This window comes from Citrus clementina, unplaced genomic scaffold (genome assembly GCF_000493195.1).
Source record: "Citrus clementina cultivar Clemenules unplaced genomic scaffold, Citrus_clementina_v1.0 scaffold_2, whole genome shotgun sequence".
Taxonomy (NCBI): Eukaryota; Viridiplantae; Streptophyta; class Magnoliopsida; order Sapindales; family Rutaceae; genus Citrus; species Citrus x clementina.
The window spans coordinates 28,604,509-28,623,685 of NW_006262688.1; the positions used below are offsets into that span (position 1 = coordinate 28,604,509).

Here is a 19,177-nt window from a genome sequence, read left to right on the forward strand (position 1 = left end):
TTTGATAATTGAGTAAGGGAAAATATTGGAAGCGTTAAATCCAATTTAGATGTTGGGTTTCGGAAAAAGAAATTTTGATAGAGGAAGTATTCTTACTACAATAAAATGTTTTTTTTTAATCTAATGCAAGTGTTATGTGTGCTCAATAGTCTGTCACTAATATTAAAAGGAGAAAAAAAACGTCTGTTATTCACTAGCTTCTTTTTTTTTTTAAATTTCACTAATATATATTTAGGCTCTCTATAATATTGAGATAATGTGACTTAAATTTACAATTTCTTATAACAAAAAATCATCAACATAAAATAAAAGTTAATAATATGAGATAAATATAATTTTTAAATAATAATTTAAACAAAAATATTAAACATATCATGGAAATCCATTATACAAGTGTGTGATAAAATCAGCATAATTTCCAAACTATATAATGTTTATTGAATATTTTAGTGTTGTACCTTTTAAACTACAGCTACCTTACCATAATATGAAATTGAACCCTAAATTACTAAATTTATGCTTTTAATTTTAAATAAATAAGAGTCCTACTTGATTTTATCACATTAATGATAATAGCATTTAATCGCACGAAATACAAATTACTCGGTGCAATAGACGCTACCTATATCAACTGAGCGGAGAAATGTAGAACCATGGTAAATAGTAACATTGAAATAAAACGCAGCGTTTAATCCGCCGCAGCCACGGAGGCTCGTAATCTTTACGCAACACGTGCGAGGCTCGTGCATCAATATAACCGCCGACACTTGAAACTCGCGCGAATTGCCGTTGTCACTTACTTGAATCCTGTTCTTTCTCAGCATTTCTTCACATCGTCAAAGTTGATTTCCGAATCGAAACTCTTTTTCAGCGCCATCGGGAATCATACTTTCGCAAATCGAAAATACGACCATTTTGCATCAGTAAGTGGAAAGAATCGAATTCCTCTCTATCTTTTCCGGGATTCGATCCTGGAATGGCTTTCCAAATGTCAATTATCGTGGATTCTTCCACGTGCTCCTGTAAACAAACCATAACTTTCTTCATGATTAAATTCTATGACTCTATTTAGTGATTTCCCTGAGAGCTAGTTTTTTTAAAAATATAAACTAAATAAGTTATTGTAGACTTAATTTGATGGTAGTAAGAGTTATTGCTTGATGATTCTTTGACACTTATATATTCTCTATCTCTGCATTTTTTTTGGATTATTTGTTTTACACAGAAGAGTTAGAATGGAAACTTCTGAGGACAAGCAGATACATCGAGTCCATAATTTTGAACTTGTGGAAGGGATGAAGCTTCAGGTAATAGTTCTTCTTGGCAAAGACGCAAAGTTATCAAACAGTTTGTTGATTTCTTTTTATAATTTTTTAAATTTTTTTTTTTTTTTGGTTAGATTAATGTGTCTGGATCTTCAATTGGACGGAACGTGAGAGTTCAATTTCAGCTAAGGAACTGTGCACGGACTTGGATTCTTCATTGGGGTTTTCTTTACCGTGGAAACACGTAAAATAAAGAAATCAAAGACTATTTTCCAATTTATGGTGATTTTTCCTTTAATATGGCTTATTAGTGTATCCATGAAAGATTTTGATATTTATTATATGCTTGTTTAGGAACTGGTTCATCCCTGCTGAGCATCCTAAGCAAGGTGCATTGCAGACACCATTTGTTAAGGTCTATTCTCATTTCAAATTTCATCTTCTTTCAATGGATTTGGAAGTTATTGTATCATAAGTAACTACTGAGTAATGGAATTTCTGTTTGAAATTGTAGAGTGGAGAGATATACTTAGTTACCATTGAGTTGCGGGACCCTAAGATTCACGCCATTGAATTTGTTTTGAAGGATGGCAGTCATGACAGATGGTTGTTGTCTTTCTTTCTCCAGCTTAGTGCTTTTTTTTTTTTTTTTGGGTCATTGGGTGTTTGACGGATTTTGAATCTTATGAATACATTGTCCTGGTGTTTTAGGTTAAGATTAAACCATGGGAATTTTCGAATCGAGATACCTGAGATTGATACAAATACTTGTCTGCAACCCATACCCAAGGATCTAATAGAACTCAGGGCGTATCAGAACTGGGAAAGAAGGGGCAGACCTAACAACTCTCCACAACAGCAGCAGGTGATAATGTTGTTTGCCCATTGCATTTGACTATATATTTCTGTGAAATAGCTTCAAGATAAAAGAGTCTTATACGTTATATGTATATTACTTTCATATCGTGTAAGTTATTCTCCCTACACTGTTTACTAGATCATAAAAAAGCCAATGGCTGGATTAAACTTACAATCAGTTTTAACAACCATTTTGTTAAAGTTCTTTTTTTCACTTTTTCAAAATTTCACTGTTTATATAGTCTTATTTTTCTCAGAATCAGGGAAATCTTTTATGTATCCTCATTAAAAGATTAGCAGTATATCCGCTATAGATATCTTACTCATTTATGTCTCACAACAGTAAATTTTAAAAAACTTCTCTCTCTTTGGCAGGGCTTCCCAGCCCTTGACTTCATACTTACCACTGGCATATCTACATGTACCTGACACCCCTATTTTGTTGTTTGATAGCAATGCATTAGTCTGCAATTGTACAAGTGGGCGAGAATATCATCCTTACCGGTGTTTATGTTTCTTTTAGAAAACTGTTACTTGTGGATGTCTGCCTCCTATTCTTATAGTCTATTAAACTCATAGTGAATTTGTTTTCTCTGTATAGGTAAGGGCGAGAATATCACCCTTACCTGTGTTTATGTTTCTTTTAGAAGGCTGTTACGTGTGGATATATGCCTTCTATTCTTAGAGAGTCAATCAAACTCACGTGAGTTAGTTTTCTTTGATACATTCTTAGAGAAATGCCAGTTAATTTGCACAGACTTCTGCTTCATCTGGACTTATTGCAGAAGATACTAATAATGCTTTGCGAGTGCTCCAGTGTCTCTTTTGAAGGAATTTCTTAATTTGATATTTATACTTCTCTTCATCCTGTAATTTGTTGCAGAAAGATCATAATGATGCTTTGAAAGAGCTCCAACTTCAGCTGTCAAATGGAATTTCCTTGAAAGATTTGCAAAGTAGTCATATGACCGCCAGTACAAAACCAGTGTTCAAGAATAAAGAGCAGATCAGATATGGAGTTCCATCGTATCCCTGCAGAAGACATGATGTTGAAAAGTGGTTGCAAAAGAATTATAAGGGACATGTCAAAACCACCACTTTACCATCATCGAGTTTTGTGGCTCTTGTGGAGAATTCCCTGGGAGCAGATAATGTTATCTCAAGGCAAAGTTATCATATGGGCCATGAAATAGTGGTTAGTATTATTGTGATAGGGAACTTCTGTTTACATAGAAGAAATCAGAGTTGCAGGATAGCTTTTTATGCTTTTCAAAGTGACATTCTTCTACCCTTTTTGCTGAGAACTGTTTTAGTTTATTACTAAGATATCTTGTAAGGTGCAGGTTTGAACTCTGCCACACTTGTTTTCTCAACAAAATTCCAGTTAATTGCTTCTATTTGGCATAGAAATTAAAAAAAAAAAATCCTTGCACTGATTGGCTGCTGCTGAATCTTCAATATCTACAGGTCCTCTCAAAAATCATTAGCAGTGACTATCACATTTTGGTTGCTGTGAACATGAAAGGTGCTGCAATTCTTCACTGGGGTGTATCAAAGTGTTCTCCCGGAGAATGGTTGGTGGGTTCCTTTTTCTTCTGTATTGTAGGACATGCACCATGATCAACAGAAATGATTGAAAATAAAAATTGTTTAGAGATTACTGGTATATAGGTATTAATTTTACCTAGTCGTCATTCCTTGTTCACCAATTGCAGTCCCCCCCTCCTGATATGTTACCGGAAAAGTCAAAAATGGTTGCCGGAGCATGTCAGACTTATTTTACAGAGATAGCAACTGCAAGAGGATCCTTTCAGGTAATGTGCTAGGTGAACTCTGTATTTCTTTTCTTTTGAATTATTATAAAACTGTTCATTGGTATTAACTTATCCCCTCATCTCCCCATGCTGACACACAACAAATACAAAAGATGGTAGATATTAATTTGCAGAAGAGGAAATTTGTTGGTATTCAGTTTGTGATTTGGTCGGGTGGTTCTTGGATAAAAAACAATGGGGAAAACTTCTTTGTGGGCTTGCTTCCAATGGATCCAAAGGACAAGGTAATTTTCATTCACTCTTCTTTAATTCTTATTTCCTTATGCCTTTGTTAATGAGCTTCCAGAAATTTTTAGTTTTTACATGGTTCAGTTTGTTTATTATCTGATTAATGAATATAGAATGTTCCTATAAAGTTCAGAAGCCAAACGTTTTCACATGAATCTAATCGTGAAATGCTACATCTTAACATAACATTTTTGGACTATGTATCTTGATTACCGTCCATGCCTATCTCTGTACACGCACATTTTTTTTTTTTCATCTCCAATCCTCTACTTTGGTTGATCAGTACATTTAAGTGCCATATAACCATGAAGTTAGATAGAAGAGTTTGTTCTTTTGCTTTGTTGGTCTCAGATGTCATACTTTAGAAAAATCTTTTATGTGATGGATTGTATTTGCATTAGTCTCATTTACAAAGGGTTTGATTGTGTTACATACATCTATCTTGCTAAACCACTGACACTAAAAGCTTAATTTTACAAAAAAAGGCTTAAGAATGGTATTTAAGTCTATCATTCTCACACCCAAAGATTGATACTCTAGAGTTCTTCAGTTGGACCATTCTGATGGTACAGGGCAACTGAAAAATATATATCCATTTGATGTATTTGATGCCAAATTGAACATTCTTGGATGTAGGACCTTCCAAGTCAGAGGCACCATTACTATATTGACTTTGACCAATTTACTCATGACAATGAAGTAATAATTCTCAATTTGCTTGTCTCGATGACATGATGAATCTTATATGAAATATTTTCTTAAATTTTCCCATGAATGGGGACATAGGTATACCCCTTTCAAATGACAAAAGGCAGCATAAACTCTGATGGAAGTTGCTCATTTTTGTCTTTTTGATTGTCTGATTGAATATTCACAGCTTAAGTATACTGAAGCGTTATTATTTTCTTTTACTCTACTATTTATCTAGTTGAATGTTTTCCTATTGTTCTATTGCTTTTGAACTTCTAACCAATGACACGGTACTCTAGTATTTGCTCTCTTTTTGTTGAGTTGTTAATGCAAAATATGACATGCAAAATTGAAGAACTTTGTATCTAAGGTTGATGGGGACGACAAAGTTAAATGGTTACTGGATGAAATATCTTGCAGAGAAAAAGAGGCTGAGAGGTCATTAATGCACAGGTAACTTCTATATGTGAAACTAAGGACTTTGTAATTAAGTTGATGTGTACTTGATTTGAGTGTGTGAAATCACTGTATTATTCATAGTACCTCTGTGTTTTACTTACATGGGCTCCAGAACTCTGTAACAAGGCAATGTTAGAGTTTGCAGCATAAGCAAACAATATTTGTTCTGGCCTTCCTTAAAATGATTTGATCACCAGATGTTCTTGCTTATATGCTTAACTCTCACAGGTTCAACATTGCGGCTGAGTTGACTGAACGATGTAAAGGTGAAGGGGAGCTAGGGCTTATTGCTATAATGGTCTGGATGAGGTTCATGGCATGCAGGCATCTGACGTGGAACAAGAATTATAATGTAAAACCTCGGTAAAATACATACTTTTCTATTGTTTTAATCAACAACTCCTTGGATACATACTTTTCTATTGCTTTTCCTTGGATACATACTTTTCTATTGTTTTAATAAACAACTCTTTGGATATATCTGGACTTGTGCAGTCTACTTCACATCCTTGTCTGGATATGCATTCTAATTTGTGAACTTGTCAGAATTGATTTGTCCTACTTCTTTCAAGGTTCTGCTAAAATCATTATTTGTCCATTAGATCTTCGCCAACGGGGGATTCTGCTTCTTTCAAGGTTCTGCATAAATGCATTCTTTCTCCATTAGATCTGCACCAAAAGGGGCTTCTACCCGATAACTTGGCCACCATTTCTACTTTCCTTGATTACACAAATTTTTTGATAAATAACTTCTACTTGCAGATTTTGGTGAAGTTATTTGAAGACTGATTGTACCCAATTATTCCAATAGATAATGTGTTTTCTTGAAAAGGAAAACAATGGTATCAAGCCGAACTGGTTCTTAGGTCTTTTATGTCATGCTAGTTGAGATTTTCAGCCAAAATACTTGGGAATATTAGTCAATTCAATCATGTAATCTTCCCCTTCCTAGATAAACTATAAGATTGTGAATCATGTTTGGTCCTTATCATTTCATATTATTGCTCTTGTCAATGTGTCAATCTAGCGCTAACCTCCATCTTATGCTTCTTGGTTTTCAATGAAACATCTGAGTTTTTACAATATGATGGGGCTGGCTTAGGTATGATAATTATCTTTGACTACCAAGTTGGTACGTATACAGCATATTGATTCACTTTCATATTTGTGCTTTATCTGCAGTGAGATAAGTGAAGCTCAAGATAGATTTACCAATTTATTGCAAAATATCTATTCGAGCCAGCCAAATGATCGAGAAATCGTGAGGCTGATCATGGCATTTGTTGGTCGTGGAGGTCAAGGCGATGTTGGGCAGAGAATTCGTGATGAAATACTTGTGATTCAGGTATTTTCAAAAAATATCTTGCATGATTAGTTTTGTTTGTCATTAGCCTTGGAGAAGTAATTCTTCTGTGATTTGTCACTATCAGAGAAATAATGACTGCAAGACTGGCATGATGGAGGAGTGGCACCAGAAGTTGCACAATAACACTAGCCCAGATGACATTATTATTTGTGAGGTAAATGGAATAGCAGAATCATGTTAAAAGCATATGTAATTTTAACATTGGTCCAGTTTAAAGACCAAGGCATCTCAATTTGGATAAGAAATGATTATAATGTTATTCACATGGAAATTAAATTGTCTATATATATTACGTTTATAATACGAATTAGGTATACTTAAAAATGTCCTTCAAATATAAAATGTACATATTTGATGATTATAAAACATTTTTGGGCTAATATTTTAGTCCCCTTGAGCTATGGTTATTTCTTACCGGCATTGAGTCAAGTTGTGCTAACTTGTAAAATAATTGAGATAAATTAAGTTGACCGTACTGGCTAGAAGAGAGCAGTTCTGATAACTAAATACAGAGTCATTATTGAATTTCAATCATTTAATTTTTTTTCCTTTTATAACAGGCACTCTTAAACTACATAAGATGCGGTTTTAAAATTGATGCTTATTGGCAAACTTTAAATTGTCATGGTCTTTCAAAACAAAAGCTCGCAAGTTATGATCGTCCAATTGTGTCAGAGCCTCGGTTCAGGGCTGATGCTAAAGAGAGTCTCACCCGTGACCTGACAATGTATTTGAAGACGCTAAAGGTACGCTCATACTCTTAAAGCTGCTTATCACATTTTCTTGTCTTTGCATGTGAGTGATGGATGTAGCAATTTGTATTGGCTTTTTGCAAGCCTTTCTGCAGGTTCTTCCTAGATTTGTGGGTAACTTGTTCCCCTTTTGTAAATCTCTTTATTTCTCTAGTTTTCCTTTGTTTCCTGCTAAAAGGCAGTATATAGGAATAGGCCAACTAATATGAGGGCACTATGTTCTTGCTGAAGTGCCCCTTTTTTTTGAGCTTGCTGCCTCTAAATGAAATACAAGGAATTGTTTTGAGGGGAACAAAGCAGAAGTTATATTGATATTTAATGTTAATTTGCACAATCATATGGGATCTTTTACTAAATTTTAATCTTTCTTTTGGATTTACCCTTCAGAAATCCTTGGACTTGAGTCAGTAACTGGGTCTAATTATTTTGTAACTCTATTTCTTGGAGATCACTTTATTTAGTGATTTCCAACAGATTTGGCATTTGTCAAGGCAACACAGCTAGTTAACTTTCTCTTTCTTAATTTTCTCTCAATTATAGCTTGTAAATTCTAGATTTTTCATCTTTATCTTATGATGTAAATTGGAATGCCTTTGCTTTTTTTATTTTCATTTTTTGATTTACTCGATGGCCATGCCACAGGCTGTTCATTCAGGTGCTGACCTTGAATCTGCTATAGAAACTTGTTACAAGGTAATCATTGTGATGCTAATTAAGGCACCATTTTAATGGTCCAGCCTCCTTTTTCTTTTCTATAATCACTCAATTTTAGTTGTTGATAATTTAGATAACCTTTTACCTTTTGGGATATCAGGGTCATAATTCTGTCATCTCTGATTCGTTTGGCAGTTTATCTTCAAAATTACGGGTGATTATTTGTTTCTTGCATTTCAAATCAATTTATGTATTGAAAATTTGTTTGTATTATTGTTGGTACATTGGGTTATATTTACTTTCTGTACATATATAGGCATGTCCTTGGGAGTTCTATTCAGTATCCTTAGATCTCAGAAATTGTGGATGGAATAACTTTGTGTATTACTATTGTCATATGATAGGAGTGCCTGACGTTTATCAAAGCACATATTCATGACGAGAGCATCAATCAACTGATGGAGGTCACATTTTAAGCAATTTTAGAATTTATGATTTTTTTTTTAATTAAATGAAAAGGAATTCCTTAATACTGTTTGAAATTACATCTGCAGAAATTAGTAGACTCCCGCATTGAGCTTCACCCTGTTTTGGGTACGGCTCGTGGTAGAGCAAAAGACTTACTGTTCCTCGATATTTCTTTGGCTTCAGCTATCAAAACAACGATGGAGAGGGGGCTCAAAGATTTAAACTTCAGTCACCCTCCGGTATATAATTTCATTTAGACAAGAACACCTGAATATATAGCTGAATGAGTTCGTTTTCAGTATGGTGTACTTATGCCACAACTTTTGTTTCTTCTTCTTTTTGTGGTTGGACACAGGAAATCATGTTCTTCATTTCCCTGTTGCTTGAAAGTTTATGCCTATCAGTGGTCAACAATGAAGACCTAATTTATTGTACAAAAGTATATCTTTCATTGAGCCTAGAGGCTTTTTAGTCTTTTGTCATTGATTTTGTCGACTCTGGATTTGATCTTCATATACTTAGTTACTGGAGGTTTAGTTTTGAAGTTCTTCCATCTCTTGACCTAAATTCTTAATGAAGTTTCTGCACTGTTGGTGTTATGTTGCTGTGAAGGACTGGTACCATGTCTCTGAATCATACATAACCAATGATGCTCAGTGGGCACTGCAAGCAAAGGCTATTCTTGATCGGTTGCAGCTAGTACTTGCTGAAAGGTCACAGACTTATCAGAAAAAGTTCCAGCCAAGTGTTAAATATCTTGGTTGTCTGCTTGGTGTAGAGAAATATGCGGTACGTAATTATTCATCTTTGACGGTATCTAGCATAATGAAACTCAGGTGATAGCAAGGTTCCTGTTTCAATATTTTCTAAGAAGTCATCATATTGATTGGTTTGTTTATTTAACATTTTTGGATCTGCCATTAGATTGACAATTTTACAGAGGAGTTGGTCAGAGCACAATCAGAGGCTGTTCTGTCGATACTCATTAACCGTTTTGAACCTGTCCTACGCAAAGTTGCAAATTTGGGCTGGTAATTGTTGATTCCATTTGTTGTATGCTGTGCTACCAGTGGAGTTGCTTTCAGCTGAGTAATTATAGTATCAATTTCAGCGTAGCAAATTATTTGCTCAATAGCTTCTAAGTTTAGAAATCCTATGGAGTTAGTCTAATGATTATGCCTTTGGATTACTTCGTCAATCACAAGTCTGAAATTTGGTTTGTCAGGGCTGTCTACTCGGAAAAATGTAATGAAATCCTCCTTCCAAAAGATAGTATGGTTGGCAGGGGGGCCAAGCTTCTAACTCTAGGTTAATAAGGGGATTTTTGGGTTATGAAAAAAATAAAAGAAAAAAGAAAAAGGAAAAGAAACCTTTTGAGTTGACACTTTTTTTTTTTTTTTAATTTTGTCATTTTTTGTCTATTCAAGGATTGAAACTTTAAAAATGTTCTAAGAGTTTGTGTCTGGCAGTTGGCAGGTCATCAGCCCTGTAGAAGTGTGTGGTTTCATTACTTCTGTCAATGAGTTAATTACTTTACAGAACAAAGTTTACAGAAGACCTACCATCATCATTGCAAGCAGAATAACTGGAGAAGAAGAAATCCCAGTTGGAGTTGTTGCTGTGTTGACACCTGATATGCCAGATGTTCTATCTCACGTCTCTATTAGAGCAAGAAATAATAAGGCACATTCCTTTTGAGTTTCTTTTTTAATTAAAGTGGAAATTTTCATTACTTATGAAACTGAAAGCTTGCCTAAGTGATCAGCTTAAGCAAACCAACCCAGACGGTTAACTAAGCTATATACCCTGCAGGTTTGCTTTGCCACATGCTTCGATCAGAATATTCTTAGAAATCTCAGGTTGAAGGAAGGAAAAGCTGTATCCATTCGACTGAAGTCCACAAATTTGATCATTAGGTAGGCCATTCAAGTCACTGTCATTTAGTAATCTTGTATGGTACTTACCGGACAACTTCTCTGATTTTGTTTACTTGCAGTGACATAAGTAGCTCCAACCTGTCTCTCAGTTCCTCTGCACTTCCATCCATTCCCCGAGGAATCACCTTTAAAAGGAAGATTTTTCGTGGCAAATATGCTGTTTCAGTTGAGGATTTCACTCCTGATATGGTAAGCTCATTATCTATTAATCCTTTTTTTTTAAGAATTATCTATTAATGTCATATTTTGGTCTAATAGAATACCCGATAAACATTTTTCTTATCTACCTACCTTATTCGGGTGTATTTTCTTATATAGTTAGTTGATAGTGTTAATTCATTGGGAAGGCATGCTGAAAAACTGTGGGACAAAGTTCGTTTTCTTACTTCGCTTTGGGCTTCAGTTACTAAAGAGTTTCAAAATTCATCCTTTTTCTTCATACATCTAAACTGGGATGAGGCTTTGAGATAGGAAGTTATAACTGATTTTAACCTTGTATAAGGGTGATTGGGTATACTTTTGTATAACACAAATAGTGTTATTCTTCGTTTTCTGAGTGGACAGCTGGTCCACTAACTGCTTTTACATCTTCTTTATTAACACATTCTTCAGTTTCTTATCCAACCAAAAAAAAAAACATTCATTGGGAAGGCATTGAAGGAAAATCTAGGGTATTATACACTGCCTCTTGGTCCTTACAGCCCTTTTTTGTATTTAGATTGCATGTAAATTCACATATGCTTGATCTAAAGTCCAGAGCGATATATAGCTCAACCAACTATTTTTGCTCTACGTTCAATAACTTCAGTTCATTGTGTAAGCCCAGAAAAGTGGAGCATAAGTAAGTGATTTTAATAATATTTTATTAGGTTGGTGCAAAATCTTGCAATATTAAATTTTTACGAGAAAGGGTTCCTTCGTGGATTAAGATACCTACATCGGTAGCCATACCATTTGGAGCCTTTGAGACTGTTCTATCAGAGAATATCAACAAGGTACTTTCTCTTTTCCAAGAGGATTAGTTCTCTTCATAGTCCTTTAATGTTCTTGCACAACTAAGCTTTTATGTACAGGACATAGCAAACAAGATATCTCGCCTTTACAAATTTATAAATGGTGGGGACCTTTCAAAACTCCAAGAAATACAAGAAGCTGTTCTGCAAATGAGTGCTCCATTATCCTTGGTAATTCTAAATGATCGCTGCATGTAGTCCTGACAACTTACTAGATGCATCTTTCTACTATCATTTGATAGCTTGTTCACTGTTAAATGTTTACAAACTGTTATCTGCATGTTTATAGAGTTCTTATGGTACTTATAGAAGTCTCATAATCAAAAAGCTCAACTTAATTACACTGATTTATTAAGAAAGATATAGGAAAGTGAATATTAGAGAAAAGAACAGTACATTGATTTTGTGTTTGCTAGTTTCTGCTTCACATCTTACAAACAGATATTGATCAGTTGGTTGCAACCGTTGACAGATATTATATCGTGCTATTGTTTTGATGAGATCAGTACTTTTTTGTAGAGGTCTTTGAGGAAAACAGTGTCTCCTTTTGACTTCAGTTATGTAATGTTGGGTAGATTTTGTGCAAACTTGTATGTTCTCACATTATTAAGAACCTGTGTTCCAACCTTTTTTTAGATATATGAACTGAAGAACAAAATGAGAAGTTCAGGAATGCCCTGGCCTGGTGATGAAGGATGGAATCTTGCTTGGCAATCTATAAAGAAGGTACTGAAGTTTAAAAGTGCTCATTTTTCATACCATAATTTGGATGATATGTATCAATCCTAGTATTGGCTGGGAGTCATCAGTCTTTTTCTTTTTCTTCAACTTCTAACATTTGAAGTCAACTTTCAATAGAACAATTGGTATAGGCATGTTCAATAATGTAAACCCCATGCCCACAACCAATGCAATTTTGTAAAGACATTACATCTTTTCTTTTCTTTGCAGGTTTGGGCTTCAAAGTGGAATGAAAGAGCGTTCATTAGTTGTAGGAAAGCTAACTTAAATCATGACAATCTTTGCATGGCTGTACTGATTCAAGAAACTATATGTGGAGATTATGCTTTTGTTATTCACACGAAGAATCCTTTATCAGGGGATAACTCGGAGATATTTACTGAGGTAAACTTGCCTATTTTATTCTAAATGTTTAGAGTGGCATGAATTTTATTTCTCTCTCTGTGTAAAAACAGATTGTGAAGGGCCTTGGAGAGACATTGGTGGGTGCCTATCCTGGAAGAGCTATGAGCTTTGTTACCAAAAAGAACAATCTAAAATCTCCTATTGTAAGCACAATTTCTCTTCAATTCCTTATCTTTTTAAGGACGTATTGTTTATCTAAATGAACATGTTGAATCACTCTAAAATTGCGTTATTTTTTCCCTAGTTTTGTACTTTATTAAATCCATATATTAAGCAAAAGCTCGTTCATATACCAACTACGCCGTATGAATCTCTTCAGGTCACTTGTTATCCAAGCAAACTTATTGGCTTATATGGCAAGCCATCAATAATATTCAGATCAGACTCTAATGGTGAGGACCTTGAAAAATATGCAGGTGCCGGGCTCTACGACAGGTTGGTAGCAAACCTCAATATTAGTTTTCTGTGAAAACAATGTTGGTGATTTTTTTATTCTTCCGAAATTCTACCTCAGGACTTCTTGTACGTTGCAAGTCACAAGTTTATAGTTACTCGGACAAACTTGCTTGTACAATAGATGCGAAACTGAAACGTAAAACTTTAGAAAAATATAATGAACAACCTAAGAAATACAGTGAAAATCTTCTAATCGTTGTAACATACAACAGCGTACGGGAGTAGTTCGAACTCTTTTTTTTCCCCTTTATTATTCTTTTTTGTTATTAGGATGCACAAATGGATTTTTCTTATGATCTCGCATTACATATTCTTCTCCTTCCAGTGATGTTGTCTGATGTGCAAAAATTAATTGCAGCGTAATAATGAATGACCCGGAGAAAGTGGTTTTGGACTACTCCAGAGACCCGATAGTGGGCGACAAATCTTTCCAGACATCAGTTTTTTCAAAAATTGCAGAGACAGGTAAAATCATTGAAAGCCTTTATGGATACCCCCAAGATATTGAAGGCGTGCTCAAAGATGGTTTGATATATGTGGTTCAAGCAAGACCACAAATGTAGAACATTAATCAATAATTAATAATATGCGTGCATGTAACTTAAATCCTTGTGTAACATTTTTCATGGATGAAATAAGGCCGGGCACTTCCATACAATTGGCGGCCTGAGCCACATGTATCTGGATTTGAGATAAAATAAAATCCATAGGTTCACCCCTCTTAATAACCACAAACGTCAAAAGAAAAATTGTGATAAGCACAACATCACTCTGTACATCACTTAATGGAATTTCATCATAACTTTTTACGGAATGAAAAATGAATCCTAAAAAAGTAAATCGAGCTCATTTGAAATGAAAAAAAACATAGCCATCAGTCGTCATCCTCACCAGCCGTCTAAAAATAGTACCGTGCGTAGAATTTGGTACACAAAATGAAACACCAAAAGGGGCTTGTGTCAAGATCTTTTTGCATCTGAAACAAAAGCTTGAAACCTGAGCAGTCTTTTAAGGTACTAAAATTAAAAAATAAACAACAATTTGCCTTACCAGAACAGAAAAAACTTTAGACGTTAGCAGGGCAGTATAGCTATTTGAATAAGAAGACTAATGAACAAACATAAAAATAACAAGAAAAATACAAGTGCGAGCTATAAACAAAAATCTAATAAAATATCGAAAAGAAGAGCTTTAAAAATTTAAAGATTTAACGAAAACAAAAGTGAAGCGAAGCGAAGCAAGGGAAGAAGTCGATCGAAATGGGACGGATGATGTAGTTATACTATAAAGAGATAGAAAAGAGAAGGAGGAAGTGAAGGAAATCAAAGGAATGGGTGGCATAGGTAAGAAAGGAAGTATATATTTTCTTTTTCTCCTTCTCTTGCCCATGCACCCATTCCCGAAATTTCCCCTCTTCTTCTTCTCTGTTCTCTCTTTCCTTCTTCTTTGGAGTTCAAGGCCGCCTCCATATTTTTCAGAGATGAGAGGTTCCTTTCCCTTTTATAGTAGAATTTGGAGGACTAGGGTTTCACTCCCACTCCCAGAGCAGTAGAGCACCACAACCCACGCCACGCGGCTAATAGCTAGCTTTTTCTTTTTCTTTTTCTTCTTTTGAAAAAAAACCCCGATCGTTGCAAGTTGTGATGTGTCGTGTTTTAACCTCTTTCTTAAATATTAAAAATTTATGGGCCTTGGGTTAGCTTTCGCTAAATAAAAATTTTAATTTATTTTTATTGTTTGGATGGCTATAATAAAATATATTTTTTAATGAAATTTTTTTTGAAGTGTTTGAATGATTATTTGAAAAAGATTTTTTAATCATTATAAAATTATTAATATCTTTAAATATTTGAGTCTAACAAATACTTATTAAATTTAAAAATTAATGACAAATAAAATAATTATTTGATTGATCTAGTTAATTTTTTATAAATTAAAGTATCATTTTTCTTTATAAAAGAAGAAGAACAAAAATAACTATATTAAGTTTATCTAAGTATAAGTTCCTTAGCAATATTTTCACAAACTACTCCTATTAAAGTACCGTTTTAAAAAAATTAAAAATAAGATGCAAATCAAAACATGAGATTATAATATATATATATATATATATATATATAACTTGAAAGAATATTGGTGTGGTGATTGTGATCCTTCTGTTGTTTTTTTCTTCTTTTGTTTGGTTGAACAATGAAGAGGCAAAACAAGAAAAATACGTAAGAAATATGGTTCAAGGGTTTGGATATTGATGTAATATTTTTTATTCCTTTATTAATTTAAAATTAGTTTAGGAATTATGAAAAATGTAATAAATGAGAAAATAACTTCTCAAAAGATTTTTTTTAATTCTGACTTCTTCCAAAAGACTTTTTTTTTTTTTAATTCTAAAAACCAAAAAAAAAATTTAATTAAGCTAATCTAAACAGACACTATGAAGGTTGGGCCGACAAGAAGAGACCACAGTGTTGTTAAAGAAAAAGGAAAAATGTTCACTCAATTTTCTTTTCTTTTTTTCTTTTGTTTTCTATCATAAAAGGGAAAAAAAAGAGATAAAATCTAAATTATTTTTTACCCTTCAAAATTATAATCAATTAAATAAAACTACTTTAAGATCACATGCCAATCAAATAACTATTACAGTTTCTTGACGTTCGAGGATATCACAAGTAGAAATGATAGAATATTATACTTTTAATTCGAAGAGACATCTTATAATTCATCTGACTGATACATCAAATGTCCAAGTTCAATGATCATCGTTCATCAGCATGAAGAATAATGTTACTACACTTGCTAATGTAATGATGATTGAACATATAGTGTAACCCAAAACTGATGATAATTGAATCGAATGGGACTATTGGTACCCCTCTAAATACCTTTTAAAATTTTTTTAATTATTTTATAATTTTAATATTTATTAAAATTATATAATACGATAATTTTTAATTAAAATTCTACTCAAAATTTAAATAATTTTTTCTTTAAAAAAATTTAACATTTTAAAAATTAAAAAGTTTATTGATTTTTTTTTTTAATTTTTGAGTGAAGAATTTACCACTGGTGATTGCAATAGAGAAAAAAAAATCAGTTATTTTTTTCTTTTGATTGGAAAGAATTTTATTGTTGAAATGAGATTTAATAATAAAAATAATTAAAAATTAGATAATAGAATTTACTTTAATAAATTTTAATTAAAAATATTTTTCATTAATAGAGGTGTTAAAAAATTTATAATTTTTTAAAATATTTTAATGGGAGTTAATAAAGAACAAGCGTGTTAAAACGATATTTAGAGAGGTGCCAATAGAAGCACTCAATTGAAAATGTGGAAAACTAAAGTAAAATATTGACTCTTTTTCTTTTTTCTGTACACAATATTTATCATAGCTGCTACAAATCCAGTAACTATCTATGCTCAGGGTTATAGATTGCCGTCGATTACATGAATAATTAATTAAAAAAAATGCTTGCCGTCTCCTTTTAGGAAAATTGAATTTCTGCTCGATTATATTTGCTCAAAGGGACATATAATATTAGTATCGCGTTTGTTAACATATTTTCACGTTACCACCGTGTCCCCTTTCATGGGCTGGTGAAAGAGCAACTGGGCTTTGGCCTTTATATGAACAAGTGGACACCCTTTTGTTTAGACAATGCAAAAGTGGAATTTACGTTTTAATAGTCGCCTCGTGAAATAAAACGTATTAACCCGTACATTCATTTTGGGGAAAAAAAATTTGGATCAGATGATCTCTTGGTATGAACACTTATGATCTTTTTTAGATCTTATGCCACACATGTTTTAGTATTTTTTAATTTATTAACCACTAATTATATTAAAAAATTTAATCTCAGATCAGAAGAGAATCTGGTTAAAAAATTTTAGAATCTCAGCTTGTATGTTAATCAATGAGTTGGTTATTTATTGTTAGATAATATAATAGTAATTTAACTGGTTATAAAATTCATCGTGAGTGAAGCAAAAGCAAAGCAAATGGTTAGGACTTAAAAGGCAAAACTGGATCTGGAAACCCAAATATTAGGAAGTTTTTCAATTAGATTTGACAAACCAAACACGGCTACAAAAGCCTACAAGCTGTTTTAACATATAGTTGACCAAGAAGTAAACTATTAACTTATAAAAACACTTTCAGAATCTATCACTGAAAATCACAGATGTAGGGAGGAGGAATATGAAACATTAAGATGTCATGTCGTCTGCATATTTATAAATGAAATGTCATGTCGTTGCCATAAAACATTATAAACGACGCGCCATCAAGGATATCTCATCGAACCCTGTCTTTTACATCTCCCCGCCATGACTGATGTTAAAACCCAGCCACGAAGGGGATCCATAGCCAAATTGTAACAAACAAGATTGATTAATTAATAAAAAAAAGAAGAAGAAGCTTGATATGAAAACGATAGAAGGAAAAATGATGACGTCATCCCCCACAAAATAAATAGAAAGAAGAGATACCTTACCAGAAATTGAACTGAAGAAATCAAGCACGGTTCCTAAAGTCGACGAAGAGATGATAAAGAGAGGAAGGAACTGCAGGAAATCATAGGAATGGGAGGCATAGGGAAGAAATTGAATTTGTAATTTTCTTTCTCAATTGAAAAAGAAAAGAAAAATTATACGTTTTCTTCACTTCTTACCCCACGCTCCCACTCCCAAAACTTCCTCGCTTCAATCTTCCTCTCCTCCTCCTCTGTTTCTAGATTCACAACACAACTATGCAAGGAAAAGTGTTGTAAATGCCCTCCGGTAAAAGTAAGCAAAGATGCAGCTTGCAAAAGCAAAGTGATTAATAATTAAAAAATTTTAAAAAAAAAGCCTGCCGTTTTGAAAGTGTTTAACTTTATTGGAAATGCAAGGAATCATTTATTGGAATGAACACCCGTTTGGACGGTAGTGATTAGAGTCTGATGCGGCCAGTGCGGGGTCTGTGCTGTCACATGCATGTGTCTGCCTTTTAAAATACGACAAAGAATAAAAAATTTGAACGAAGAAAAGAATCCGAAGCAGGAGATTTGCCCGTGCGTCCTCATCAGCATCAATGACCTTTTCGTTGTGTGAAGTGTGAACACGTAGATTTATGTCGAGGGTTGGGTTGGTTGCCTGCACACGAATCTATCTTGTGGTCGCAACTACGTGGACGGTCCGAAAGGGAAAGAGAGGGCTTCGGTCTAAACTCTAATGCGCTCAGCTTGAAATTTTGGGAAGAAAAGTAGAATAAGTCCGATTGTTGAAGAGTTGAACAACTAAAAAGGCTTCAATAAATTGAAAATGATAATAGAGAGTACGACTTTGGGAGAGTTTGGTTTGGTTTTGGAGAGCTTGACTGCTAGAGAGCACAGTTGTTGGAACGTAATTATTCTTTTTTGATAAAAAGGTCTTCCTTTTAAGCATTCAACTAGTTGTTGGAACGTAATTATTGAAAGCGAATAAATAAGTCCAATTACTCGAACCCAATTATTGAAATTTTAAGCATATAAGCTCAGTTGTTGAAAGTCTCACACTTCGCATTATAATGAATGTTCTCTATGAGAAGTGTTCTAGTTAATAGTAAAAAAAAAAAAAACCTTCATTATATTAATTATTTAATAGTAAAAGTTATAAAAATTATTTTCTTTGCCAAATCGCTAAATTCTTCGTATCTCAATTATTATAACCCTACTTATTAATTTCTAAATAAACTAAATTCAGCATCAACATATCTAAAATTCGTGGTGGTCATAATTATTTTTAACATGTTTTTCCCTGATTTCTTTCGAGTTTTTAAATGGGTAATTTTTAAAAACCTCCCCTGAAGTTTGGGTTTGTTGTAAGTAGATGACGAGAATTTATTTATTTGTCAAACATCCTCTACCGTTAGTTTGATTGCCTCCCTCTCTTTCCCCCTTCATTTTTCCCCTCTCTTTCTTATTCCCCCTCCCTATTCCTATTTCCTCGCCCTCTTTTTCCTCTATTCTGCACATTTCGTTTTTTCTTCCCTCTTCTCCCCCCTTTCCCCTCTCTTTTTCTTTCTCCTCCTCCT

The 19,177-nt window shown here is 33.7% G+C and overlaps 1 protein-coding gene and 1 long non-coding RNA gene across 2 annotated transcripts; one reads left to right on the forward strand and one right to left on the reverse strand.

The window, feature by feature from the left end:
- Positions 1-797: 797 nt before the first annotated feature.
- On the forward strand, positions 798-13,733 carry LOC18052345 (alpha-glucan water dikinase 2). Its single transcript, XM_024190406.1, has 32 exons — positions 798-923; positions 1,226-1,307; positions 1,400-1,509; positions 1,620-1,680; positions 1,780-1,871; positions 1,977-2,130; positions 3,007-3,318; positions 3,591-3,701; positions 3,839-3,937; positions 4,051-4,182; positions 5,247-5,329; positions 5,564-5,698; positions 6,518-6,680; positions 6,766-6,855; positions 7,262-7,447; positions 8,096-8,146; positions 8,268-8,321; positions 8,512-8,571; positions 8,662-8,814; positions 8,931-9,014; positions 9,188-9,364; positions 9,500-9,606; positions 10,045-10,258; positions 10,388-10,491; positions 10,572-10,701; positions 11,382-11,507; positions 11,586-11,696; positions 12,162-12,251; positions 12,477-12,650; positions 12,722-12,814; positions 12,991-13,106; positions 13,486-13,733. The coding sequence occupies exons 2-32, from the start codon at positions 1,236-1,238 to the stop codon at positions 13,688-13,690; spliced, it is 3,849 nt and encodes a 1,282-aa protein (XP_024046174.1). The 5' UTR covers positions 798-923; positions 1,226-1,235; the 3' UTR covers positions 13,691-13,733.
- Positions 13,734-17,155: 3,422 nt separating this feature from the next.
- Positions 17,156-18,481, reverse strand: LOC112101120. Its single transcript, XR_002907206.1, has 2 exons — positions 17,619-18,481; positions 17,156-17,455 (listed from the first exon to the last, which is right to left on the reverse strand). It is a non-coding gene; the product is annotated as an uncharacterized LOC112101120 (long non-coding RNA).
- Positions 18,482-19,177: the final 696 nt, after the last annotated feature.

Excerpts from the sequence above, each read along its gene's own strand:
- LOC18052345 (XM_024190406.1), top strand. The coding sequence starts at position 1,236 with ATGGAAACTTCTGAGGACAAGCAGATACATCGAGTCCATAATTTTGAA. Across the intron at positions 2,131-3,006 it reads ACTCTCCACAACAGCAGCAG|AAAGATCATAATGATGCTTT; the intron begins GTGATAATGTTG and ends AATTTGTTGCAG. Across the intron at positions 5,330-5,563 it reads GAGAGGTCATTAATGCACAG|GTTCAACATTGCGGCTGAGT; the intron begins GTAACTTCTATA and ends TAACTCTCACAG.